Source organism: Strix aluco, chromosome 5 (genome assembly GCF_031877795.1).
Source record: "Strix aluco isolate bStrAlu1 chromosome 5, bStrAlu1.hap1, whole genome shotgun sequence".
In the NCBI taxonomy this organism is placed as follows: Eukaryota; Metazoa; Chordata; class Aves; order Strigiformes; family Strigidae; genus Strix; species Strix aluco.
Genome location: NC_133935.1, coordinates 32,231,376 through 32,258,897, shown reverse-complemented (window position 1 = coordinate 32,258,897; position 27,522 = coordinate 32,231,376). Strand labels below are relative to the sequence as shown.

The 27,522-nt window shown below is 44.5% G+C and overlaps 1 protein-coding gene across 2 annotated transcripts; it reads left to right on the top strand.

Annotated features, from left to right (window-relative positions):
- Positions 1-75: 75 nt before the first annotated feature.
- On the top strand, positions 76-27,100 carry RANGAP1 (Ran GTPase activating protein 1). Of its 2 annotated transcripts, none has more exons than XM_074826761.1 (17): positions 76-179; positions 924-961; positions 2,552-2,689; positions 3,926-4,053; positions 4,948-5,007; positions 5,674-5,853; positions 7,146-7,280; positions 8,473-8,631; positions 8,821-8,934; positions 10,395-10,494; positions 11,219-11,303; positions 11,714-11,864; positions 12,354-12,467; positions 12,817-12,919; positions 14,724-14,812; positions 16,696-16,817; positions 26,206-27,100. In XM_074826761.1, exons 3-17 carry the CDS (start codon positions 2,578-2,580, stop codon positions 26,273-26,275), a joined length of 1,722 nt encoding a protein of 573 aa, XP_074682862.1. In that variant the 5' UTR covers positions 76-179; positions 924-961; positions 2,552-2,577; the 3' UTR covers positions 26,276-27,100. The 2 variants fall into 2 exon arrangements, with proteins under 2 accessions (XP_074682862.1, XP_074682861.1); XM_074826760.1 differs by having other exon boundaries at positions 96-184.
- The last annotated feature ends 422 nt before the right edge of the window (positions 27,101-27,522 follow it).

The following is a 27,522-nucleotide window of genomic DNA, read 5'->3' as shown; positions in this document are numbered from 1 at the left end:
AGGCCCCGCTGACGTCACGCCGCGCAGCCAATCCCGGAGCGGAGAGCAAAACTGCCGGCTTTCAAATCCTCCGCCTCCCCCGCCCGCCCCTCCCCCATCGGCCCCGGCGGCGGCGTGAGGGCTCGGGCCGGCGCCGCTCGATCCTTCCCCGGCAGCCAGCGGCCGACGGCGGCGCGGAGGTGAGGTGAGGGCAGGGCAGGGGGCAGCCGCCGCCGTTGGCGGCCGCGGGAGGGGAGCGTGCGCGGGGTGAGGCGATCCCGCAGGCTAACAATCCCCCCCCGCCGCCGCCCGGCTCCCTGCGCGCCCCCCCCCCCCGCGGAGGCGAGGGTCCCCCTCGGGGATGCGGGTCACGCGTGCCTGGCCGCGGGAGCCCCCTCGACGCCCCCGGTCTCCCCGCGCGCCAGGCGCCACGCGGCACAGTGGGGGCCGCCCGCGCGTGGGGCGGGAAGGGGGGAAACGGCGCCGTCTCCCGGGACAGCGGGGCCCGTTATGTGGGGCCGGGGCCGGGGCGGGGGTGTCAAGGGGGCCGCCGCGGAGAGCAGGTGTCGGCGTGGCCGGCGCTCGGCAGCCCCCTCGGGGGCAGAGAGGAGCCCCCAGCAGTCACCGGGGGCTGTCAGGGGCTGGCCGGAGGGTAACCTTGGGCCGTCACCCAGCGCTCCCGCCAGCCGGGTGCTGCGCCCGCCGTTGCCGGGAGAGCAGAGCAGGCTCCTCCTTGGGAGAGCACAGCAGGTGGCCGGTGTGGGGTCTGTTGGCGCGGACAGAGTGTTGTGAATAAAGCATTCAGCTGAACTAACTTTTTCAACGATGGGGAAGCGTACAGCTTCATACAGTCTCCAGGTAACAAGGAGACCGCTCTTCAGGCATTTCCAGGTCTTGGTTTTACTTGCCAAACATACTAACTCTTCTGTTTTATTTTTTTAAAGCTTACCCTGCGGAAGAACTATCAGTGGAAAGACTTCTGGTAGGTTGACAATTGGGCGTGGTTGACATGTTTGCAGTAAAACATGCTTCAGGATGTGATGATGAAGTCGTATGTTGAAATTAGGAAGTAGCCTGTGTGTTAAGGTGAAGAAAGTAAAAGTGGATTTAAGGGAAAGAGAAGCGAAGGGAGTGAGTATACCTGTAGAGTGTAGAAGAGCATCATAGTAGAACAGAACTCTTTTTTTAAACATTAGGGTGATGAGGTATTTAAAAGTAAATTTAATAATTAAACTGGGTGAATGGACTGGCTTCTCTGGATTTTAACTTCTGTTCCTGCCTAGTAAAGCCTTCATGGGTTGGATGATATTCTCTCTTTCTTTCTTCTCACTGTTGGGTTGGCAGAGGTTGGGAATGTCCATCAGCCTGGTATCTATGTGGCCTGGCAGGGGTGGAGTAAGTTATGTGAGCATCTTTCTACTGGCAGCACCTACTTGAGAGGACAGTCATCCGAGAAAAGTGATGTTCATCAACCTTGGGGATGTTTTTTTACCCTCTGTGTCCAAAAGCAATACTAAAGTTAATGAAAACTGAGGAGAGGCTGTACTCTGGGGAAGCTGAAGGCAAATACTTCACAGCTAGGTGTCAGAAGGAAAGCATGTACATACAGCTTTCATTTAGGGGATGTTTTAAAACCAGCACTGTTGAGCTCAAGGAGCTGCAAGAGTGTGGGGCTATTTCTAAGTCAGACAAGAATGGAAGGGAACCAGTTTTCTGTTGTAGGAAGGAACCTTCATCCCTTCTGACACCAGAAGTCTGTTTTATAAGTATGTTGCTTTTAAGCACTAGTTGTGTGTAGTCTTTTATCCCGGTGGAGGTGCTGGGATAAGAAACATGCTCTGTTTATCCTGCTGAATGAATGGAGGCCAGTTATTTCACACAGTGATTGATATTCATTAAATAATGTTATGCAGATGCTACTAGGCATGGCTAGCTTCAAACTTCTGCCTCAAGGCAAAATGTTTGCTAATTTATCATCAGTGTGAGGTCATCCTGTTTAATGTGTGTGATAAATCTGGGGGGGACATCCAAAAGGAAAGAGAACCCACAAACCTGACAGAGTTTTGTATGCAGCACACGTGATGTTTTCAGCAACTCGTGGTTCTAGAACTGTGCTGACAGGGGCACTACTGAGGATATCACTGAAAAGCCAAACCAGTTGTGTTCATTCTAGCTTGCTTTGGAGAACAGGGGAAATGGGCACTGTGTAATTAAAGGATAGGGTTTGGGGAGGGAGGAATGTTACATTTCAGTTGTGTTGTGCAAAGAGTAATGTCTTAATGTGGCCTTAATCCATGGTTTTAGCTACTGGTTATTTATGAAGTGTAACAATTCCATCAAAACCCAAGTCTTATGAGTATTGGAAGAATCAACACCATCTGACTGGCTGGCTTTGGAATATTAATCTAGCCTAGCTGTCATAAGTGAGCTATGGGGAAAACACTAATGACACTGAAAGCTCAGTATCTCAGGAACAAAAACCACATCAGTGTTCAAATAAATATGATTATTCATGCAGATTATGTATTGTACTTTGCTCTTTTTTATGCTGACAATTTCTTTTAATTGACAGCTCTTAACATTTGGAAAAGCAGAAAAATGGCATCAGAAGACATCACTAAACTTGCAGAGTCACTTGCCAAAACCAAAGTGGGTGGTGGACAGTTGAGCTTCAAAGGCCAGAGCCTTAAACTCAATACTGCTGAAGATGGTAAGAGAAAATACCTTTGTGTTTGGGAAGTGTCTCCCTGAAATTCTAAAGTCTTGTGGTAAACCTCCTGTTAATCCTGCATGGCCAAGTTCTCATTAGCTGTGATAGAAGGGTCTTTCAGCTACAGCTGCTTCTGATAGAGACATTTCCTTCCCTTCTTGTACCCTGCTTTGACCTGCTACACTGGCAGTGCTACAGCTGGCAGAGCTGGTGTTTGGCTCTCTGGTGTGTGATTCGTGTTTTCTAGCTGTTCTCTCCAAGTGCTTTTGACAGTCACTGTGCATTAGAAGTCAGTGCACCTTTTAAAAAGCACAAGCAAGTGCATGACAGCACTTGGAACAAGTAGATGCTTCAAAGACCTGCACAGAGGAACAGACTGATATGTTAGTCCGCTGCAGTAGTCCAGTTTCTTCCCATATTCTAATCAACTGGTTAGACTCTTGTTATTTTTCTTCCAGAATATCTCTTGCTGGTGTATGTGTGTTCCCTGATTAAAAATGTCTTACTGTGACTGCTAATGTAGTGAATATCTGGAGAATATGCATATATTCTTAGATCAACATTTCTGCCGCATGCTCTTCAGAGAGGTTATTTGCTATAGTGTGTACCTTTTTTACTGATTCCAAAGGTGGTACTTTTTTTTATATACCCTTTTAGTAGTGCAAAGCCACTGAACTATGGGGAAAGGCTTTGGAGCTTGGGAATGATAACAAGTGCCTATTGACAGGAGAGAGTCTGCAGCCTGCCCCTGTGTCTTGCATAGGATTACTCTAGAGTTAAATTGTTCTGCCCTGACATTTGCTAAACAGACATCTACTTTTGCCAGTCAGTGGGAACTTCCTCCTGTTGATGTGGCACCAATTCCCATCAACTTTTAGCTTAGTCCTTGCATCTTTGTAGACACATTAAGTCTAGCTCCTAAATCATGTGCTGAGTGGCAGAGGAATCATACTTAGGAGTAAGTAAGGAAGTTTACTTTTGCAAATAGGAGGATGGCTATCAGAGAATAGAACTAGAAATAAATTATTAAAAGGCAGGGTGGGGAATGGAGAATATTCTCTCCAGTGACCTGATGTTTTAGTTCTGTTCTCCATTGCTGTTTCAGGATTCTTTCAGATCATGTTGCTCAGCTGTTTTCGCTAAGGGTAGAGTTGAGCAAGTATTGCTGCATCACAGTGTTACTGTGGTACCTAAGATGATAGTTAAAAGGCCAACAAGACTGTCTGTTTTTTGCAGCTGAAGAAGTGATCAAGCAAATTGAGGAATTTGATGGCCTGGAAGCATTGCGCCTGGAAGGCAACACAGTGGGTGTGGAGGCAGCAAAGGTCATTGCCAAAGCCTTGGAGAAGAAATCGGAGCTCAAGGTGAGATCTTCAAGTGGGTAGTGGTGAAGGGGAAGGAGTGATGTAGAAATGCTGAAGGCCTATTTACGCTCTTCCTGCAGTAGCCTGCCTCGAATTAGCCCTAAAGCTTGCTTGGTGGTTCTTCCAGTAGGAAAATATGGCAGGACTTGGGGACTTTGGGATAATGGGAATGCTTCCTGCATTCTTAACTGTTTCTGTTCAGAAGCCTTCCAATCTTAAAGCTGGGAAGCTGTGCAAGGAAGAGCCTCTCTAAACAAAGAACTGTGGCAACAAAACTTAAGTTCTAACAGAAAAACTGGGTCATATCTTCTGAAGAATGATCAGATCATCTGAAGAATGAGTCTTCAGAGAATGTCTGAATAGGGAAGAAATAATGGAGGAAATGCTCCAGGAGGTTTTTCCATGTCCAAGCTATGTTTCCCTACTACTGCTCTAGCCTAACATTAGGAGGATGCTAGAGGCACTGTCCTTTACAGGAGAGGAGTATGAAACATTGATTCACGTTAATCACCCAAGTGCGGCTTTTCAAGCAAGTCCAGATTGTTGAGCCCCATACCTTAGTAAAGCTGCATTCTTAATGTATCCTTCAGTTTCCTGCTGCTTTTTCTTGTGGTAGTTTTCTCAGCAGAAAAGAATTCCAGCTTGAATGCAAGCAAGAGTTCTTGTATAGTTATTTACAATGTGCGTTTCAGTGCCTTTATGTCTTTGCAAGTGAAATAATTGTAATGTTAGTTCTCATAGCTCTTTAGCACAATTAAATGACAAGCCCAAGGGAAGGCAGATGGCATTAAGCTGTCCCCAGTGATGTAATGCAGTTTGTATGTGTAAACCCCTGTACAACTGTGTTGTCCTAAACATTTTTAATGGTTTCTATCTGTATGTTTCTTATTTTAGAGGTGTCATTGGAGTGACATGTTCACAGGGAGACTAAGGTCTGAGATCCCTCCTGCTTTGGTAAGTAAAAACTAGTTCTGAGACTTCTGACTAATATAACTTCTTTTCTCACCTGTCATGCTTTTTGTGGGAGTATGTTTTTAGCACAGAGCTGATCTTTCTGTATGCTGTTAACACTAAGTGTCTCAGAATAGGTGAGTGATTCCTTTTTGCTCCTTCTGTATGAGGTGGAGAAGAGTTGATGAAAAGCCAAATGCAAGTCCATGCTAGTGAAGAAGCTTGTCACTGGGGAAGACATCCTTGTGATCCGATAGATAGAATGGGAACCAAGCTTTCTAAATAAAGGCATATGGCCATCTCTTCCAAGAGCATTACAGAGCTCCCTGCCTCCTTGAGTCCTGTGAAGCAAGAACATAAGATCAACACAATGAAAATGATATTTCTTTCTGGAACTGTAGAGGGGGAAACTCACTTTGAAAAGTGTGTATTTGATCTAAAGAGATGGGATAACTTCTTGGTACTTGCCTTACGGTTATCTTTATCTTGATTTGCGCAACTTCTCTGGCTTTAGCTGTAAAGTTTTATCTTCCCATGCAGCTTTGCCGAATGTCTTCAAAATGGAAATTTTTTGCAGCATCACTGTCATACCTAGCCACTGCAGTGATGCTGTCACTAAAAGTCAATCCACTCCCTCCCTCCTACCCACTGCCATCTGTTTCCTTACAGATCTCTTTGGGAGATGCACTCATCACGGCTGGAGCCCAGCTGGTGGAGCTGGACCTGAGTGACAATGCCTTTGGGCCAGACGGTGTGCGTGGCTTTGAGGCGCTGCTGAAGAGCCCCACATGCTACACCCTACAGGAACTCAAGCTCAATAACTGTGGCATGGGCATTGGTGGTGGCAAGGTAAGGGTTGTTTGCTTTTTGAGAATGAGGTCAGAGCCAGGACTTGGCTTCAGACTGCCCTACACAGAATCACACAATGGTTGAAGTTGGAAGGCATCTTTTGGTGATCATCTAGTTCAACTCCCCTGCTCAAGGCAAATAGACCAGGTTGCTCAGGGCTGTGTCTAGTCAGGTTTTGAATATCTCAAAGGATGGAGACTTCACAGGCTCTCTGGATAGTAAGTCCCAGCGTTTAACAACCCTCACAGTAAAAAAGGGTGTTTTGTGTTTAAATGGAATTTTCTCTGCATTGAGTTGTTTGCATTTGTGTCTGACTCTACCTTCTTTACACCACCTTCTTCCCCCATCCTGTTATTCTGGCTGTTCTTACACATGGATAAGATCTCCCCCAAAGCCTTCTCTTCTCCAGCCTTAATAATCCTAGCTCTTAGCACTCTCCCAGTATATAAAATTCTCCAATTCCTTAATGATCCTTGGGGCCCTTTGCTGGACTCACCCCAGTACGTCCATGTAGGAGCCTGGAACTGGACACAGTACTCAGATGCATTTCACAGGGCTGAGTAGAGGAGAAGGATCACTTCCCTTGACCTGCTGACAGTGCTTTTCTCAAGGTAGCCCAGTGGACTTTCTTTGCTGCAAGTGCATATTGCTAGCTCATAGTCAACTTCTCACCCCCTAGGACCCCAGGGTTCTTCTCTGCCAAGCTATTTTGCCCCCAGGTGACCCGCAGTTTATGCTGGTATGTGGGGTTATTCCTCCCCATTTGCAGGACTTCTCATTTCCCTTTAAACTTAATGATATTCTTGTTGGCCATTTCTCCAGTTTCAAGATCCCTTCTGTCTACGTGTTTTCATGGATAAATTTCTGAGTTATGGAAAGTTCATCTGTTTTTCCAGGATAGGGAAACAGTTCTATCCTAAACATTAGATTCCATGTCAAGAGAGCTAGTAGCCTTGGATTTGGGAGACCAGGATTACAAAGCCTAGCACTGAAGGGATGCCTGTTGGATGAAGCAGAAAACCAGGACTAACTGGGTTGTTATCAATAAGACCCTATATGTTTGCCTGTTTAAGAATCAAATGTTCTTAATGGGGTCAGCGTGTTCTAGTGTTGCAAAATGATCACTTCTTGCCTAAGACTGTGCACATGTTGTAGCTACAGACAGTTTTATTGTATACCCTACTGTAGAAGCAGCAGTGACCAAAGTATTTCTTGAGCTAGATATACAAACACCTTTGGATTCCTTCAGAATGAGATGCTGAGGTAGTATAAACTGCTTGTTTTATCTTTAGATATTGGCAGCTGCTCTGAAAGAGTGTCACAGGAAATCAAGTGCCCAGGGCAAGCCTCTTGCTTTGAAAATATTTGTGGCTGGCAGAAACCGTCTGGAGAATGACGGTGCCACTGCCCTGGCTGAAGCCTTTGGGGTAAGTACCAAACCAGAGCTTCTTGACACCAAAATGGAGCAAGGTGTGCTAATGTGGAAGATAATGCACGCAGAGCTTGTGTCGGCTTGGAGGCAGGGGTGGTGGTTGTTGGTTCACTAAAGTTGTGATGTTGTTTGCTGCTGAAACTGGAATTTTCAACAAGTGCAATTAGAATTGATGACTGAATGTTTCTGTGACCTAAGTTTCTGAACACTAGTGACTGTGTAAAGTAGTTACTTGAGGGAGAAATAGGCATCTCCTGAGTAGATTAATAGTAGTCCTATTCCTTCTCCCTCTGTGCTAATGGAGGTTATCTGGCACTGGGGTAGGTGTGCCAGCTGACCTCCTGAGTGCTTCTCTGCTTAGTTGTTCAATCATCTGACAAAAGCAACCTAGTGTTTTCACTAGGATCATCCTATGAGGGGGCTGTAAATGATGCCTAGATTTCTCTAGCTGTCTCTGGCCAACTTGCACTTTTGTTGGAGGAAGAGAATTCACTGTGGTTGAGGCCACCTACTTTCCTTTTCCTTCCTCCACTGCTGCTAAAAGCATCTTCTGAATTACAATGCATATTTTCAGGTATATTAACAATGATATTGCAGGTTATAGGTTGTTCTTTTTTGTAAAGAGATGTCTGGATGTGACTTTTGACTAATCAGCAATCATGGCAAGAATGAGACTTCTTAAATACTTGAGAGGCACGTAATAAAGTGGTTCATGAGGAATTCAGACTGAATGGCACTATCAAAATGGGATTCATTACTCTGTTTTGTGACATGCTGGTTAATCCATAAACAGTGTTCATACTAATTTTCTTATGGGTTTGCTTCTGCAGTCAGAGTGAAATGTAGACTTAATTAAAAAAATATTCAGTGATGTTCTTGATCTATTTCAGGGTTGTTGAACCACAGTAAAGAACTCTTGTTTTAAGGTATCCTAGACCAGACACGCAGGGCGGATGCTACCTGTGACTCTTAGAATCAGGGGCTTTATATTAACCTGACACTTGCCATGAGCCTGCAATTTCACTTAGATTTGTGACATAATTGCTGGTAAATAGTTCTATGTAGAAGAGCTAATGGAGTTTTGAGTTGGAGGAAGACAATTTTAAGCAAATCCTAAAGAGTGAGCACTATACTTTTGAGCTGAAGTATGTCTCTTAACAGCTTTTTTCATCTGCATCCTTTCCCAGATCATTGGGACTCTAGAGGAGGTCCATATGCCACAGAATGGAATTAACCATCCTGGCATCACGGCACTGGCCCAGGCCTTTGCTATCAACCCACTGCTTAAGGTTATAAACTTGAATGACAACACCTTCACAGAGAAAGGAGCTGTGGCAATGGCAGAGGTAAGTTGTTCAAAACAGTTCCTTTGGGTTTGGCTTCTGCCTCCCACTCTTCTCAGAATAGTTAGCATTAGCACCTCTGAGTTGGTGGAGCCACATGCCACACTGCAGTAGGAAAGAGGACCTTCCAGGATTGATAAGACATTCATTTACTTTGTGTATCTGTAATTTCAAATTTGTGCTACCTTGCAGACACTGAAGGCGCTTCGGCAGATTGAAGTGATCAACTTTGGAGACTGCCTGGTGCGTTCAAAGGGTGCTGTTGCTATTGCTGATGCTGTTAAAGAAGGGCTTCATAAATTAAAGGTATGTCTTCTTCCTGTTCAGCTTTGAATCTCTTTTGAAAATGCCTTGTTTCCAATTTCCTGGGTTTCTGTCCATTCTCTTAGCACTACTGATTATTCTAAAGTGGGATTCACTTCAGTGCAGGCTCTGTGCTCTGAACTCGAAAGCGGTAAGCTGTATTGTAGATCAGTGGCATTGCCGCATCCAGCTAAGGCTATTCTACATGGAGGTGTACCAGTGATTTGTTTAGATACTACTTGATGTTTTTGAAGCTGTTGGTTCAACTCAGCAAGTGCTATTCAAGAAATCTGATAATGGAAATATCTGCTTTTAGAACCTCAGAGTTGTGAGCAGGGACTGAGACATTCCTCTTGACAAACAGTTTGTATGAACTCTGAAATGATGAAGAGATTACAGTTAACACTTTGTTAGGGCATGTGTCAAAGGTCCAAATATTTTTAGTTTTTTGGCAACACCACAGCTTCCTACATCCCTATTTGCACAGGACTTGTGTTTGACAACATTCAAGATGGGCTAGTCAGTAGTGTAAGTAAACTAGGATCTCTAGAAACACCTGCCATGGGTTGCACTGGAACAGATGCTGAACATGTAATTCCTAATCTTGCAGTTTACAGTCAAAGACAAAAATTCATCTGAGTACTAATACTTATGTATATGAACCTAGTACAGTAGGAAGTAGGTGCTCTGTGGTGTGAAGACCCCTTGCTTAGGCTTCTGCTGGTTCTACTGGAATTTATATCTGAATGTCCCAGGAAAACTTAAGTAAGGATTCTAATGGGAGTATTGAGATGAACAGCCAGAAGTTAAATCCTTTTTTCTAGAGCAGAAGTAGTTAAGGGAGGTTAGCATGAAGCAATTGTAGCTGATTCATTCTGTTCAAGGACAACTTCCCTTTTGCTGTTAATATTAAATCTCTTCTCAGGAAAGGATTGATTGAGCACAATGTGGAATGGTGGGGGATGGTGCCTGGCTGTTGAATAACTTTAGTCTTACTAGTCTGTCCACCCTGTTTCTCTTCTAGCTGTGTTTATCAGAGGTAGTACCACTTGTAGTTTGTCTTTTGAAGGCCTTAGCGTGCAACCTAAGTGTTCAAAAGCAAACGTGCTGTCCATTTAGTGTAGTAGCTACCCTTCTTCAGTAAGATTTACTGGTGTGTGAATTCTGGAATGCTCTCATGATTCTCAAATAAGTGAAGATCTCCAGTCAGCTGTTGCTAAGGACTGAATGTCTGCTGCCTTTTAGGTGAGCAGTCAGAATGGTTTGGTCTCTATGGCTATTCTAGTAAAGGGGTTACCTTCAGTAGTGCTGCTCTTAACAATAGTATATTTCAAAATACCTCTTTTAGCTATACAAAGTATTTCTCTCAAATGAGATTCTTTCCAGTATGCTTGTGAGCACATGAAGCTTATGGGGATAATAGATGTTAATAGAAATTCTGCAAACAATGTTGTTCTGCTTAGGAGCTGAATTTGTCCTTCTGTGAGATCAAACGAGATGCTGCTCTGACTGTTGCTGAAGCTATTGAAGATAAGGCAGAGTTGGAGAGGTTGGATCTCAATGGTACGTAAGTTTGCTAGACCAAAGTATGTCTAGTCTGATCCCAATGAGAAACCACTAGGAAGAATGTTGACAGTATCCCATATTCTAGTCTTGCAATTGTCAGCATTTAAAAAAATAGTACTGAGTGTAGCTGAACTTGGATGACCTTGGGACAGGAAACAGTTAGATCCTGAAAGCTTTCTTAAGCCATGAACTCAGTTAATTGTTAAAGTTAAGCAGTTTCAGTACATCTTGTGTGGTGGAAAGATTGAACTGATACCTATACCTGTTTTCAGTAAAACTTTTTAAATTGTTCATTGTGATCTCAGATATTTTGTACTTGCAAACAAAACCATCTTTGTGCATCTCTGCAGAAGAGTGGGAGAACTTTGACTAGTGCTGACTTTTTGTTGTTTGTACCTTGGGTCACTGCATTTCAGTGGTACTGTGCCTTGTTTTAGAATCACTGAGAACGAGGTGTTTATAGAACTAGCAGGAACTCTCTCTGAGACACTCTGAAAAATTAGAGGGATTGTTTGTCTCAAACCGTTGTCATGCTGCTGAAATTTGTTTAACAACTGATTCTGATAACTGAAGTCTGAGTTGTTGCCTCTAAGGTGTTGTGTAGAAATGACATAAATGTTCAATTTCAGAAATAAGAGGTAGACAAGAATATGCATCTAAATCCTCAAGAACAAACTTGTGTGCCTCTGTTAAGTCTACTCCCTTTCTTCAATCAACCTAGGTAACTGTCTGGGAGAAGAGGGGTGTGAGCAACTCCAGGAGATCCTTGAAGGCTTCAATATGGCATCTGTGCTGGGATCTTTGAGGTAGGCAGGGTACCAGAGTTTAAATCAGAAAATTTCCAACAATTTTCATCAACACTTTCATTAACCCATCTATTTTAAAATAAGAACTGTAACATTGCAGATGGATGTTTGTTTCAGTGTGCAGTGTGGAGCACCACTAGGGGATTCCATAAGCAGGATAAGCCTGTGTCTCGTTGTCATCAATAGACTTATCTTAGTGTTATTGATTGCATTCCTCGCTTTTTGCTAGCCATTGTCAACTGGGTGACTGAAGCCTGAGTGTCCTCTTAATCGGTTGTAGATGGAGATGTACTTCTTGCAGTAAGACTTGAGGGAAGGCTGCTTTTTTGTTCTTGAAAAAATGTTTTGAGTTCCAGTGTACAGGAATTGCAAGTGTGTAATTAATGTAACACATAACTCTCAAACCTTAGTGATGATGAAGGGGAGGAGGAGGAGGATGAAGATGAAGAGGAGGAAGAGGAAGAAGAGGAAGAAGAGGAGGAGGAAGAACAGCAACAGCTGAAGGAGAGAGGACAGGGAGAACAGGAGTCACTGACTCCTAAGAAGATAATTGATTCACAGGTAGGCTTACTTCCAGGTGCATTCCTGTTTCCTCAGCTGGAGAAGAGTAAAGGAGGAAATGAGATCTGGAGTGAGTCTGAACTTAGAGTGCTGGCAGGAGTTCACATTCCTGTGTCAGCTGGCACTGTAGTAACAGGGAGGTAACATGCAGGAAATAAAGAAAATGGATGACTTGGAAATATGTTTTGTTAAAGTGTGCATGTGCACACATGTATGTAGGGAAAGGCTGAGTAGCGATTGTAACAAAGACAAGTAGAAAAAGTCTTCCCATGTCCAGAAGATGGAAACCTTGCACATGCAATGCCATGCAGTTGTCCTGGCGTATTCTGGCTGTTTCAACTCTGGAGTCATTCCAGCCTCAAATAGTTTTCAAATAGAACAAATCCTGACCTGGTGTACCTGTGTCCTGACCTGTCCTATATGCCTTTGTTGCTGAACCAATTTACTTACTTCCAAGAGTAAACTTGAGATGGATTCCGCCTGTTTCAGGATTCAACTCCAGTGCCATCTCCTCCTGTGGATGTTGCCACATTCCTTGCTTTCCCATCACCAGAGAAGCTGCTGCGACTAGGACCGAAGTGCTCTGTGCTAATAGCTCAGCAGGTGGGTGAGCCGGTGGTCTTCTGTGCTTGACTTTCTCTCAGAATAATTTAATCCTCAGAGGTGATAGCTTTCTCTCTTGAGACCTGGTTTTGCATCTTCTCCCCAGTGATCCCAAGGAACCTTACGGAAGCAGATGATGCAGTTAATGCTTATACTGGCACCAGAGCTTCTACATAGAGTAACTTTGTTTTAATGTTGCTTATGCCTTGGGATATGGCCAAGGCAAAACTGATGTCAATCTGCTGAAGGCTGTAATTCCCATCACAGCCCTAGCAGAGACCCATCTTCTGTAGTTGGTGAGCAGTGAACTGAATGGTCCCTAAATTATATTTTTTTTCTTGTCTTTCAGACAGATACATCTGATGTAGAGAAAGTAGCTACAACTCTCCTAAGGATATCTTCGGTCTTCAAAGATGAAGCCCCAGTGAAAACAGCAGTGCATGAAACAACAGGTGACTGGGCCTTTCTTCACTTCATGGTGTGATCTGCTTCAGGGTGAAGGACACCAGTGCGAGGCAGAGGAAGGCCCCTTGGAATGGGCCGGGCTGTTGGACTGTTTTGTCCCTGGCAACAGGAGGCCCCAGATAACAAAAGTACCAAGCTGTGCCTTGCTGTTGCGTGGAGTGAAAGTAGAGATTCTTTCTGAACTTAGCATATCTTGTGCTTCCAAAGCTTGATAAGTGTCTGTTGTAGTTGCTCTTTTAGTGGACCTGTGCTGCCCTTACTGCATCTTCTTGATGCTACGCTGTCAATAGCCAGTGGTTCTGTGTTCCAAGGTCAGTTACTTTTTCTAGGCTGTTTATTTAAAAAGTATTTGCAGGAAGTAGCCTATCCAGTGTAGTATTAAGAGAGTGTAAAGAGAGACCTCTTCTTATCAGTCTGAAACATCTTTAATTTCTTCAGGGAGGAGAGATTTGCAACATGGGACAAGGCGCAGAAGCTAATGTACAGTCAAGGGACTGTTCCTCACTGTATATTGTGGGTTAGGTCTGATTTTTGTGTGGACTAATGGTATCCCTTCATGCTCTCACTTGGAAACAGGAATTTCCAAATGCTCCTAGGCATCTGACCACTGACTTTCATCGTTTTCAAATCCCCCAGCAGTACAGTTCTCCCATACCTGAGCTACCTATCAATATTGTGCAAAAGAACTGGATCAATTATTTTTAAGACCACTTAAGAGTGATTTACTGCAAACAAATGTGCATTTCCCTAGTTTGAAATTTCTTAGTTTGGAATACATAGACATGGTGAAACTTTGTTAGCTGTTGTCTGTAAAACAGTAACGTAATAGAGTTCTCTGCAATTGTTTATGGGTCCAAATCAGTCAAAAATAGTCAGCTGGCATCTCCTTGAGCTAGTGCTGGCCTTGGCTCATGCCCAAGATGAATTGTCTCCAACAAAGAGGATATTCCTGTTGTCTGAAGTGTGCTTATGTATGTGTATTTATCTTGATAGCTGTTCCTTACTACTGCTGCTCCTTAGGGAAAGATTGAACCTGGCAATTACTTTCCTTCCAGAAAAGTAACCATCAGGTGACAGTGAGGTCCCTGGCTAATGTCTGGCACTGTTCTACAGCCACTCTAGTGGCTTCTGCCCATTCCAAGAAACTAGAATAGTCAGAGGTCAAAATGGGTGCCTTGCCTACCTTGTAGACATGAGAGGCTAAAGCACTGGTTTGCCCATAGCTTGTGACAGGATATTGGTCCTGAGGGAGCCCAGAAAACAGCTGACCAAGTTTTCTCATTGTGTTCTCATTCTGTGTGGTTTCAAATGAAAAGTGAATTCTTGCTAGCCTTTAAAATGTCAAGGCTCTAACTCTTGCATCTCTCCTTTATCTGATCATATTTATATACCAGTATGGACGTAGCAGACATGTTCAAATGCATTGAGTAGAGCATTTTGTGGTGCATAGGACTGAAATCAAATTGCATCTGAAGCTTGGCAATGTGGGAATTTTGTTTTGTTGATGTTTTTTTGTTTTGTTTTTTTGTTGGAGTGTTTTGTGTTTGTTGTTGGTTGCTTTTTTTTTCCCCTTTGTATCAGGCCTTATACTTAAGGGGACTGGGTTTTACCTGTCTCAGTGTTTCAGAGATTATACCTAGTCCCTGTGAAAACAACTGGAATCTTAATACTTCCCAGAACTCCTTTAACATCTGATATTCCCTGAGGTCCTGTATTATCAATCTTGATCTTAAAATCCATAATAGCCTCCCTTTCTGTATTGTTTAATATGGTGCATTTATTTCTTTTTAGATGCCTTGATGAGAAAAGCTTTCACTTCTGCCACATTTAATTCAGATGCATTCATCACAAGCCTCTTGATCCACATGGGACTACTTAAGGTGAGGAAGCAGGAAAGAGTTAAGTTATGGTCTGTTTAGGCTGTTGAAGACCAGACTGGCTGGGTTTTGGGTAATTACGTTGCCATGGAAGCAGCTGGATGCCTGTGCATGCCTCATGCCCAGGGACAATGGAAGTCTGCAGGCCCAGCAGAAATTGCAAATTGCAAGGTTGCATTAGGATGAAGGAGGTGTCAGCTCTTTGTATCTCTTCTGTTTAATGTGCTCTGCATTCTCAGTCATTCCCTAAAGGTAGGGAGGGTCAGGTAAGGAAATAGTGCTGCTGCTGGACTACGGTGTCTATAAAAAGCCATGTCCAGAAGTCTAATCTACAATATTATTAGTTAATATGGCCCTTTAGGGCACCTCTTAGTAACTTGGCTCAAAAACATATATCCATCTACTCATGATAGATCAGTAGTATTCAACTTCATGCTTTGGAGTATCTTTGCCAAGTACTAGAGTCAAATATGTAGTTTCATGAGAAAGGATGGAGGGTTGGTAGGAAACCTGCAAATTGCATTAGAATTAGCTTTACTTTCAGTGAGATGACTGGGGAAAGGTTCTGTCTGCAAACTTAAGGAGCACCTTTGCCTACTTTTGCTACAAGTGTTAATGTTTCTTACTGCCTCGCGACCCAGAAGCTGAGAATGGAAACTTAAACCAAGCCAATTCTAAACCACAGAATAGCCTAATCTATGTTATAGCAGCCTGCTCTTAATTAGGTTTATAAATTTACTTCTGGTAGTATCCAGCTTGGGGTACTGACAGCTGTTGACATGCTTGGATACATCTTAATTTCCTAAAAATCAGTTAAGCCTTTCCTTGTGCACATTGGACCAATGCTGAGCTTTCCACTTCTCAGACAGTTCAACAGAACTGGAGATGGCTTTCTGTTCTGCAGAATGCTTGTTTCAGGGACTACCACCTACTGATTATCCCATACAGAAAATAGCAAATATGCATGAGGCACAAGTCAGACTTGTGTTCTAGAAGAACTCTTTCAGACCAGGAAGTGGTATTGATGATAAAGCCTTTGAGGATCAGCCAGATGATTTTGTCCTCTGTGATACAGAGGACTGTTGATGAATTAGGCAGATGTGGAGAGGGAGCAGTTTCCATCATTTTCTGTCCTGCACAACTGGAAGCACATGAGCAACAGGTATTCTTAACACAATGAAATACAAGGTCATACACCTAGGAACACAGGTACCAGATCCTGCCTACAGAATGAAGGGCTTTAGTTGGGGTGACAGTGGAAAAATAAATGAAAACAATGTAAGAGTTGGGACATGTAGGTTAACATTACATTAGGAGCAAGAATAACTTGGGCATCGTGTAAGCAGGGGAACAGCAATAAGGATGACTATGAGCTTTATGTTGTACATAACTGAGACACCAGTTCTGGGAATACTACATCAAGTCCATCAGGAAGCCTGACAAAGAACTGGAGGTGGTACAAAAATGAGCTACAGAATAATACTAGAAAATATTGTGTAATTAAGGCAACTGAATTCTTTATGAATTGAAGTGGGGTGAAATTCCTTAGGAGAATGCTTTGACACAGGGCCTCTTAGATTTGGCTGTTTCACTTGCAAGTTTGTTACTTTCCGCATTGTCGTTGCTGTCAATGACTAGGCTCTAATTGATAAGTACTAGAATATTCTTGCTGCTGTTTTATTTCACATGCTGGTGCTGGGAGGCTGTGGAGTTCACTACCTTTGTCTTGGGGAACATTGCACTTACACTGTAGGAGTGAAAGCTGCTCGCTAGATTATGGCAGCACTTCATTCAACAGAGAATTCATTACCTCTGTGAACTAGAGTGGATTAGATAAAATAGTCATCATCTGATGTCTAACTTCCTCCTTCTTGTCCTTTACTCAGAGTGAAGAGAAGATCAAAGCTGTCCCAAGCCTCTATGGTATTCTTATGACCTTGAACCATATGGTCCAGCAGGATTATTTCCCTAAATCCCTGGCCCCTGTTCTCTCAGCTTTTGTCACAAAGTGAGTATTGTGCTTGTCATGCAGTATTCTCCATGGGAGCTAGTGAAACTGAGTAATAGCTACATGCAAGCTGTTCTGTTGAAGCCCACTAAATATCTGTTCTGAAATTAAGGATTAATAGTTTAGTGGGCCTCTACTTTTATCTTGCTTACTCCAGAATGCAAGTTTAGAGTAGTAAGTCTCAATCCTAAAGAAGAAACAGTGGAAAGCTGGCTTTGCAACTAACTGGCTCTGAAACAGAGGCTGATGCCAGTTATAGAAGAGGTGTTTTGAGCTTAAGGAAACCTACTGGTTTCTAGCCACTGCCTGAGTTGAGTGAGTGTATGACTACACTGGATCCATCTGTGCTCTCCAAATCATCCTTCTGAGTATGAGGGTTAGCAGAGTTCTACCTGAATTGTCACGCTGTATAACACTGAACACCAGCAGATCAAAACACTGCAAAACACAAAGATTGAATTGTTCCTAAATGAAACTGTTCCTACTGTGACAGCAACAAGGCTAGTGATTTTTTTTGAGAACAAAATTGGGAGCGTAAGTGTTGAAGAAGCTGCTTCTACTGTCTGCCTCTATTTAATGTTACTTCTAGTATAGGTATAGAATCAACGCCTGCCCCCACCAACTTTAGTTTCTTTAATGTCTTAAAGCATAGATAATGCTATAGCAGTGAAAGCCATATCTCTCCTGGAATTAAGTCAGTGTGAACTCTAGCATTGATGTGATTTAGAAAAAACATCACAAATAGTCCCTTCCTCAAGAGAGCAAGGACTTCGGCAGTCAAGGGGAGAAACAGTCCAAAATTGTCTTTAAGCAAAACCAGCAGAGGTCTGGAATCCCTCTGGGACTTGGTGGTTCTTTGACTCAGCACGAACCACATGCCACATAGGGTGAGAGCAGCTTTTTAATGGGTTCGAGAACAAGGCTTAAGCCTTCCTCATTTTCCTGGTGTGGGGAATATGCTGAAGCTTGGGATCTTCTGCTGATGAAAGATAGAAGCATCAAAAACTTGCGGTCAGTAAAAACATGGGCGATAGGGGTGCAGTCAAATATTGGTAGTCAGTCTTTTCTTAGTTCTACTAGGATTGGAAGCAGGCCTGATGTGATAGGGGAGAAGAGTTTTTCCAAGCGTTGGTGTGGCTGAAGCTGTCAAAGCATAGCAGTGGTACATGTCCAGCAACCAGCCATGCTTAGATCAGTTTTGGAAAATAAAACTATGTAACTAGCTTGTTTACACATGTGCAAATGCTAACCTAGAGGCCCTTCTGGTGGAATAGTTTGTCTCCTCTCTTTGGCTTAATCAGGCTAGAATTAGGCAGTTACAAGCCAATGACCATGATTTACCAACTGAACAAGTATACCTCCAACTCAGTCATTACAGGTTTAAGCAAGAAGTATTGGGACTTGCCATGTGAAGTTGCCCAGACAGATCACTGGATTTCTGCAGTTTCCTACAGTGCCTGTGCCCTGGTTTTGGCCAGGATAGAGTTAACTTTCCTTGGGCTGAGAGGGAGCACAGCTAGAGGGCCAGGCCTGGATTGGTCACTGGGGTATTCCATATCATGTGGCATCATGCTCAGTATATAGGCAGACCTGTGCTCTCATGTCCCATTTTTGGTTTCAGTTTTCAGTTTTGGTTTCCCAGTCGGTGTGGTGGGATTTTCTGGTGTGGTTGGGATCGCTGCTGGGGGGGTTAGGCTGCGTACCAGTTGCTGGTCAGTAACCCACTGCTGCGTTTTACCCGTTTTGGGCTTACTGTTGTTACTAAATTTTTTTTTATTCAACCTACAAATTTCTTTTTTTGTCCCTCCCCTATTTCACCAGAGGGAGTGGGTGTGTGGGGGGTGTGTGTGTGTAAGTAAACAACTGGCCACGTGGTGATTTGCTACTGGCTGAGTTCAAACCATGACAGTCTTTTGGTGCCCAATGCGCCCAACGTGGGGCCTGAGCCTGAGGTTTGAGGTAAGGACAGAACGGGTAATAATGTTGATTGCTTGGCTGCTTAAGATTTTATCGCCTCATTTGCAATATGTATTTCCCATGCTGTTGCTCCCAGTCCGTGAGAGTTGGGTTAAGATTTTGGTTTTGCTGTACTATATAATGTTGATCTATGATAGGGTGCAGTCATTGGCCCTGGGGCTATTTACAGTTGTGTTTGAGGAATTCAGGAATTTCAAATATCCTTGGCATGTTGACATTAACATGGTCATCTTACTGCTAGGAGCTGGTGCATTGCTGCATGTGGTTCAGGTTTTGTTTAGGGTTAAGCAACTATTTAAGAGTATCACCTGGAAATCTAGCCCAAGGTTGGAGAATTATGAGTGGCTGGGGGTGTGGAATAGCATGGGCAAGTACCTAGAACGGTGGGCACCTCCAGTGTATTGGAACTTCACTCCCGAACAGGTGCAGAATCCTGAGGAACTAGTAAAATATTTGGAAAAAGTATGTTGTCACCCGGGTAATTCCAGAAAGACACAGCTCACTGCAACATGGTGGGGCCTAGCCCATGCCTACTGAGTGCTATTAAACACTGTTCAGCACCCTCAAGAGGAAGAGAAGGGCTCTGCACCTGGTAACCAAGTAACAGAAACTGCAGCCACTACAACCCCGAGGACAGGTGTTGCAGCTGAACCAGAGGACCAGCCCGTGACGGTGTCAGTCGCTCCCATACATAAGAAGAAATACACAAGAAAATCCCCTCGCAGCTTACAGGGTGATGATGAACCAGGCCCATCACAACAACAGGAGGAGGAGGAGGAGGAGGCAGAGCCAGTGATAGTCACCTGATCTTTATCCCTGAGTGAGTTGAGACGTGAAAAGATTTCAGCTGCCATCCAGGTGAGCACCTCGTTATCTGGCTGCTGTGGTACTGGGATAGCGGGGCCAGTAGCATGGAATTAGAGGGCAGGGAGGTGAGGCAGCTAGGATCCCTGTCTAGGGAAGGGAGCATTGACAAAGCCATTGGAAAGAAGACAGAAAATCTCAGTCTCTGGAGGCGACGCCTGTTGTGAGGGAGAGGTATTCCTTCAAGGAAGATTTTGTATGTCATCCAAGTAAGTGGACCACTATGGAGAGAGGTATTCAATTCTTGAGGGAGCTAGCTGTGTGGGAGATGGTTTACTATGACCCAGATAATGCGTGGCTACCCACAGTTCCAGATGAAGTCCAATGCACCCGACCCACGTGGCGGAAGTTTGTACGGAGCACACCCTCATCATATGCCAGTGCATTAGCAGTAATGGACTGAAGAGACGAAGAGGGACCAACAGTAAATGAACTGGCTCACCGACCACCACATATGAAGAAAGTCTCCCTTCCACCCTTGTCGTGGCTGTGGAGAAATTATCTCAAGAATTCCAGCAATTTTAAAGAGGACATGTCCTACTCCCCGCCTGCGTCGACTAGAATCTCGGCTATTAGGAGCAGTCGTTTCTTTACTCGAGAGAACCGGTACACACCATGGGGGAAGCTGTGGCATTGACTGTGTGACTATGGAGAAGACATGAAGAAATGGGATGGAAAACCTACTTACCTCCTAGAAGAGCAGGTATGTGAGTTGAAAGGAAGAACAACTACAAAACAGGGTTCTTTTAGGAGAAATGCTGCTCCAGTTTCCAGTAATCAAGTGCCCAGACAGAGCAGAAAGGTTGACTTTGCTCACGATCCAATGAGAAGAACTTCTGACTTGTATTCACAAGAAGTGAGTGATCAAGATGAGGCTGAAACCCGTGCACACCACACTAACCCATTTGTCGTTAGCGGGTATTATGACCAACATTAGAGGGGCCCTGCCTCCAGCCAGGCGGAGGACAGGGACAACCGAGTTTATTGGCCTGTGTGGATTCGATGGCCTCGCACATCTGACCCCCAGCAGCATAAGGCTTTAGTGGACACTGGTGCTCAATGCACCCTAATGCCGTCAAATTTTAAAGGGGCAGAACCCGTTTGTATTTCAGGAGTGACAGGGGGGTCTCAACAGCTGACTGTATTGGAGGCCAAGGTGAGCCTGAGTGGAAAAGAGTGGGGAAAACACCCCATTGTGACTGGCCCAGACACTCCATGTATTCTTGGTATAGATTATCTCAGGAGAGGGTATTTTAAGGACCCAAAAGGATATCAGTGGGCTTTTGGTAGAGCTGCCTTGGAAACAGAAGAAATTAAACAGCTGTCTGCGTTACCTGGTCTCTCAGAGGATCCTTCTGTTGTGGGACTGCTGAGGGTCGAAGAACAATGGGTGCCAATTGTCACTACAACAGTGCACCGACGGCAGTATCCCACCAATCCAGACTCTGTAATCCCTATCCATAAACTGTTTCATCAACTAGAGAGCCAAAGAGTCATCAGCAAGACGCGCTCCCCCTTTAACAGCCCCATATGGCCAGTGTGGAAGTCTAATGGAGAGTGGAGATTGACAGTGGACTATCGTGGCCTGAATGAAGTCACACCACTGCTGAGTGCTGCTGTGCCTGACATGCTAGAACTTCAGTATGAACTAGAGTCGAAGGCGGCCAAGTGGTACGCCACGATTGATATTGCCAACGCATTTTTCTCCATCCCTCTGGCAGCAGAGTGCAGGCCACGGTTTGCTTTTACCTGGAAGGATGTCCAACACACCTGGAATTGACTTCCCCAGGGGTGGAAACACAGCCCCACCATTTGCCATGGACTGATCCAGACTGTGCTGGAACAGGGTGAAGCCCTGGAGCACTTACAGTATGTTGATGACATCATTGTATGGGGTAATACAGCAGAAGTTTTTGAGAAAGGGGAGAAAATAATCCAAATCCTTCTGAGAGATGGTTTTGCCATAAAGTGTGGTAAGGTCAAGGGATCTGCACAAGAGATTCAGTTTTTAGGAGTAAAATGGCAAGATGGACGTCGTCGGATTCCAATGGAGGTGATTAATAACAGCTATGTCCACACTGACTAACAGAAAGGAAATGCAAGCTTTCTTAGGTATTGTGGGTTTCTGGAGACTGCACATTCCAAATTAGAGTCAGATTGTCAGCCCTCTCTATCAAGTGACCCGAAAAAAGAATGATTTTATATGGGGCCCAGAGCAACAACAAGCTTTTGAACAAATTAAACAGGAGATAGTCCATGCAGTAGCCCTCGGGCCAGTTCGGATAGGATAAGATGATAAAAATGTGCTCTACACTGCAGCTGGGAAGAATGGCCCCACCTGGAGTCTCTGGCAGAGAGCATCAGGGGAGACTCGGGGTCGACCCCTGGAGTTTTGGAGTCGGGGATACAGAGGATCTGAGGACCGCTGTACTCCAACCGAAAAGGAGATATTGGCAGCATATGAAGGGGTCTGAGCTGCTTCAGAGGTGATTGGGACTGAAGCTCAGCTCCTCCTGGCTCCCCGACTGCCAGAGCTGGGCTGGGTGTTCAAAGGGAGTGTCCCCTCTACACACCATGCAGCCGATGCCACGTGGAGTAAATGGGTCACATTAATCACACAATGGGCTCGAATAGGCAGCCCCAGCCATCCAGAAACACTGGAAGTGATTATAAATTGGCCAGAAGGCAAAGGTTTTGGAATGGCACCAGAGGAAGAGGTAGCACGTGCTGAAGAGGCCCCACCATATAATAAACTACTGGATAATGAGAAGTGATGTGCCCTGTTTACCAACGGGTCCTGTCGCATTGTGGGGAAACATCGAAGGTAGAAGGCAGCTGTGTGGAGCCCCACACGACGGGTTGCTGAAGCTGCTGAAGGAGAAGGTGAATCGAGTCAGTTCACAGAGGTGAAAGCCGTCCAGCTGGCCTTGGATATCACTGAGCGAGAAAAGTGGCCAGTGCTCTACCTCTATACTGACTCATGGATGGTGTCAGATGCGCTGTGGGGGTGGTTACAGCAGTGGAAACGGAGCAACTGGCAGCGCAGAGGCAAACCCGTCTGAATTATGGCAAGATATTGCTGCTTGGGTAGAGAATCTGGTTGTGAAAGTACGCCATGTAGATGCTCATGTAGCCAAGAGCCGGGCCACTGAAGAACATCAGAACAACCAAAAGCCGGATCAAGCTGCCAAGATTAATGTGGCTTAAGTAGATCTGGACTGGCAACATAAGGGTGAACAATTTATGGCTCACTGGGCCCATGACTCCTCAGGCCATCAGGAAAGAGATGCAACATATAGATGGGCTCATGACCGAGGGGTGGACTTAACCATGGCTGCTATTGCACAGATAATCCATGAATGTGAGACGTGTGCTACAATCAAGCAAGCCAAACGGTTCAAGCCCATTTGGTATGGAGTATGATGGTTAAAATATAAATATGGGGAGGCCTGGCTGATATGGATTATATCACGCTCTCACAAACTTGGCATGGCAAACACTATGTGCTTACAATGGTGGAAGCAGCCACTGGATGGTTGCAAACTTACGCCATGCCCCATGGCACACCAGAAAGGATTGAGTCAGGTAATGGGACATATTTCCGAAACAACCTCCTAGACACTTGGGCCAAAGAACATAGCATTGAGTGGATATATCACATTCCCTGCCATGCACCAGCCTCTGGGAAAACTGAGCGATACAATGGGTTGCTGAAAACTACACTGAGAGCAATGGGTGGTGGGACTTTCAAACACTGGGACATGCATTTAGCAAAAGCCACCTGGTTAGTCAATACCAGAGGATCTGCCAAGCAAGCTGGCCCTGCTCATCAAACCTCCTACATACTGTGGATGGGGATAAAGCCCCCATAGTGCGCCATAGTGTTTGAACTACATTACCCAGACTGTCTGGGTTACTCCTGCATTGGGTAAAGGTAAACCCATGTGTGGGATTACTTTTGCTCAAGGACCGGGGTGCACTTAGTGGGTAATGTAGAAGGACAGAGAAGTCTGATGTGTGCCTCAAGGGGATTTGAAGTAAATGACTGGCCATGTGGTGACTGGCTACTGGCTGAGTTCAAACCATGGCAGCCTGTGATCTTGTGTGTTGATCAAATAGATATGTACAGTGTAAGGATCTAATACCAGTCCTAAAATAAAAGGGTGGGTGAAGAGAATGATGGCTTACTTTGTCTGGCACTAATTAGGCAGATACCCAGCTTGATCAAAACAAGTACCACTTAGGGTCTATCAACCCCAGCCCTCCAGACAGAGGATTTAAATCACTTGAAACTGGGAATACAGAAAAGGAGACTTTGATTCATTTGACCCTTCTGATTGTTATGTCAGATTCCAGTGCCTAGAGTAGCTTCATAACTCAACTTGATTTGTCCTTCCAAACAAATTTGCTCACAAAAGACATTTGTCCCCTTCTCCTTTTGCAGGCTCCAGACCTGCAAAATACCAATAAATGTTTTTTGTCTGTAGATGATGCTGTATGTGACAAAATAAAATTCTGGTCTTAATGAATTCATCAACAAAAATTCCTCTGAATCCATAACCAGCATTTCACTACAAGAGGGGAAAGTCTCTGAAAGTGTGAGATTGTTTAAATGTTCTGTGAAAGTTGTGTGAGAGCCAAAAGCCTCTTGCAGTAGAAGGCAGATCTGTCTGCTGCCTTTGGTATGTAAGGGTGCGAATGCCAAGCCTGCAGTGTCCTTGGTGCTATGAAATTCTTAGTGCTGAAGCTTTCTCTGATTTGCAAACCTCTCTGTTGCAAGATGTGATGTTATCATAGAGACACTTATGTCCTGTGCAGCATAAGGAATACTATATACAAGCAATATACCTTTGGGTTTTTTTAAATATATGTATTTCCTAAAATGCTTTCCCTAAGGGAACAAGGAGAACACCTATTAAATCCTTTACAGTTGCCTGGAGAGAACACTAACAGTTCAGGAATGCTGAAGTCCAGATAAAACAGCTTCTCAATTAACCTACACCCCTTCTCTTTCCTTGGAATTCAATCAGAACAAAATCATGACCTAACCTTAAATCAAACCTCTCACTGGTTAGTCTAATAATCTGCAGAGCTCATTTGGGCTCTGTTTCTGCAACAAATCTACTTGCACTCTGTCAAATCCATGAGTCCATTTGCAGCAAACTGTATGCATTTTTGTCATATTTTCTAGGTTTTTCCTTTAGGATTGCAATTAGCTCCTTTGGGCTTCTAGAGCTGTGAAGTTCTAGTAGCTGCCTAGGCTAGAGCTCTGCTGTCTTTTGCTGCAAGGGGCTTGCTTCTGGAGTAGTCATTCTCCTTTTTTTGGTGACAATTTGTGGTGATGCAGGTAGTGTTCTCCATTCAAAAATAATAATAAAATTATGGATACAGACTTGTAAGCAGCATCCATCTTACTCTGCTGTCAGTCCTTATTTTCTTTTTTTGGACACGAGAGGGTGCTGTGAATCCACATGTGCTTTCCCATAATTTTTTTAGCTGTAAACACTGAAAGTATGTGGATATCTGCCTGCCCACTTGGTGGGGAGTTTTTTTGTAAGGGTTGGGGGTTTTTTTGTTGTTTTGAGGGGAGGGCGTTGCTGCTCTTTGGATTGAATCATATCAATGGCCTCTTTCAACAGGCTGTAGCACAGAGTGGCAGGCAGTTTTAATTCCACAGCAAGTAAGGAGCCTCTTAATGTTAGAGGAGGATTGGTGTTAGGGGTGGAAGCTGAGGGAGGCTGGCTGTGACCAACATCAGCTGTTCACGTTCTCTGTTTCCAAAAATGGGGAGCTGCCTAGACAGAATCACCCTGCTTATTGCAAATGGGGCTGGGTCTTCCAAAAATGACAACTGAAATACCTCACCCAGGTTATTCTGCGTGAGGTAGACCTCTCTATTGCAGGCCCTTTCAGATGATGCTCTGCAGGCTCTGTGGGCTATTTGTAAGGCATGCTGAAAGGTGGCCCAGCAAAGCCAATCAGGTGTTACTTGATCTGAGGGGTGGGGGGGGCAGGAGGTTACACTACCTCTTTTGAACACTTAAAAAGCCTCAAGACCACTGGGTAATAGATAGCAGGTGACTTGGTGAGAAAAGATTTGAATATGAGCAGGCTTGTCTTCTGTGTTTTGGGGCTGTAAACAGTGGATCTATATGGAAAATCTCCTTGCCAGAAGAGAGGGAAGGGGGCTTCCACCCTCACCCACTTTGTTTTACCCAAAATGAGACACCGGACTGCAGAGATCAGCAATCTGCTGCTGATTTTTGTACCCATGCAAATCAATATTCTGATTCTTGGTCATTATCTTACTGGCTTGGACTTGGCAAAGGAGAGAGAGTTTTCCATGGGAAGCAGTGATCCATGCAGCAGTGAGGGGATGGTTTCAGAAGAGATAATCGAGGAGAGGTTATGTAGGTTATGTACTAAATGTAGGCTTTTGGGCACACAAGCCTAGTGTTTGAAATAGTGTTTGTCTGCTCATTCAAATTCATATGAAAGCAGTTCTTAAGTTTAGTATTTTAAATATATCTCTCTTCTCTTTCCACAGACCAAACCGTGCTCTTGACTCCTGTTCGTTTGCTCGCCACATGCTCTTACAAACCCTTCACCAACTGTAAGAGACAAGAGACGTGCTGCTGTGCCCTTACTCCCTTATAGGACTGTTGTCATCAGAGAACTCAGAGCTGCGTGGTGGGAGAGGATCCCAGAGCCCATACAGACATGCTGTTTGTTCTTTTTTCTTTTTCTTTCTTTTTTTTTTTCCCTCCCTGTAGGAGGTCTGTCCTTCCTTCTGCTTTTTAAACTTTGACAAATCCTGCTGAATTTTTTTCTTCTACTCGTGAAGTGATTCCCTGGTCTGTAGGGCAAGTGCTTGTGCTACAATAAATCAGTGCTGCTCTGAGCTCTGCATGAATTGAAAAGAAGAGTTCTCTGCTTTGGTCATGTTGGCAAGGGTGTGCCAAGAGTAACAAACATGGGGCCCAGAAGCCCTCTCATCAGGATCAACTCAGTTGTGCATTTTATTTTATTTTCTTGGACTGCAACTCCTGCCTGATGGTAGCATTCAGCACTGTGCCAGAGGGAGGTGACGCTGCTGCTGCTGCCCCTGCTTCTCTAGGCCAGGGGAGTGCTTGACCCCCTTCTGCTGCTGCCAGCTCAGAGGGGCAAGGTGTGCTCCCCTTTGTTTCTCCTTTCAAGTCCATTTGTCAAAGGCAGTGTGTGGCTGATCTGTATTTTAATATACTACTCCCCTGCTGCTGTGGCTTGGAATATTTGTGTAGTGTGGCTGACCCTGCTGGCCACTGCTTAAGGGAGCAAGCATATTTCTATTGTAAATTTTTTTGCCATTGCCTGTGTTGTTCCTTCTTCCTGCCCTTTCCCTGTCCCTTTCCCTTCCTTCTCTTCCTAGGCTTGGTTTGGAAATGAATACAATCCATGAAATCCCTGTGGAGTATGTTTTCCCTTTCTTCTCTGACAAAACACTGGGACTGTGTGCACTGTTCCCATGTTTGAAAGCTGAGCAGGTGTAAGAGCATGAAGTAGGGCTGTGCTTTTTTTCTTGCACTGAAGGAGTAGCAGGAGGATTGTCTATGTGCCTACATATGTTTGTGGCACCTACCTGTACCACTCCTGAGCACACAAGCTCAGGGGCTGGTCCTCCCCCTTCTTTCAAGCCTGTGAGAATCAACACATCTCTCTTTCTTCAGGCAGCAAAGAGTTGTTCCTTCCCTCTCTGTTTTCAGTTGGAGGAGACTATTTGTCCTGCCTTACCTGACTTTACCGTTGACATGCAGTATAAAGAGGGCCAGGAAGAAGTCAAGGGAATAGAGTTAGGTGTCCCTTTGATGCGGGAGGTGATGTCTAC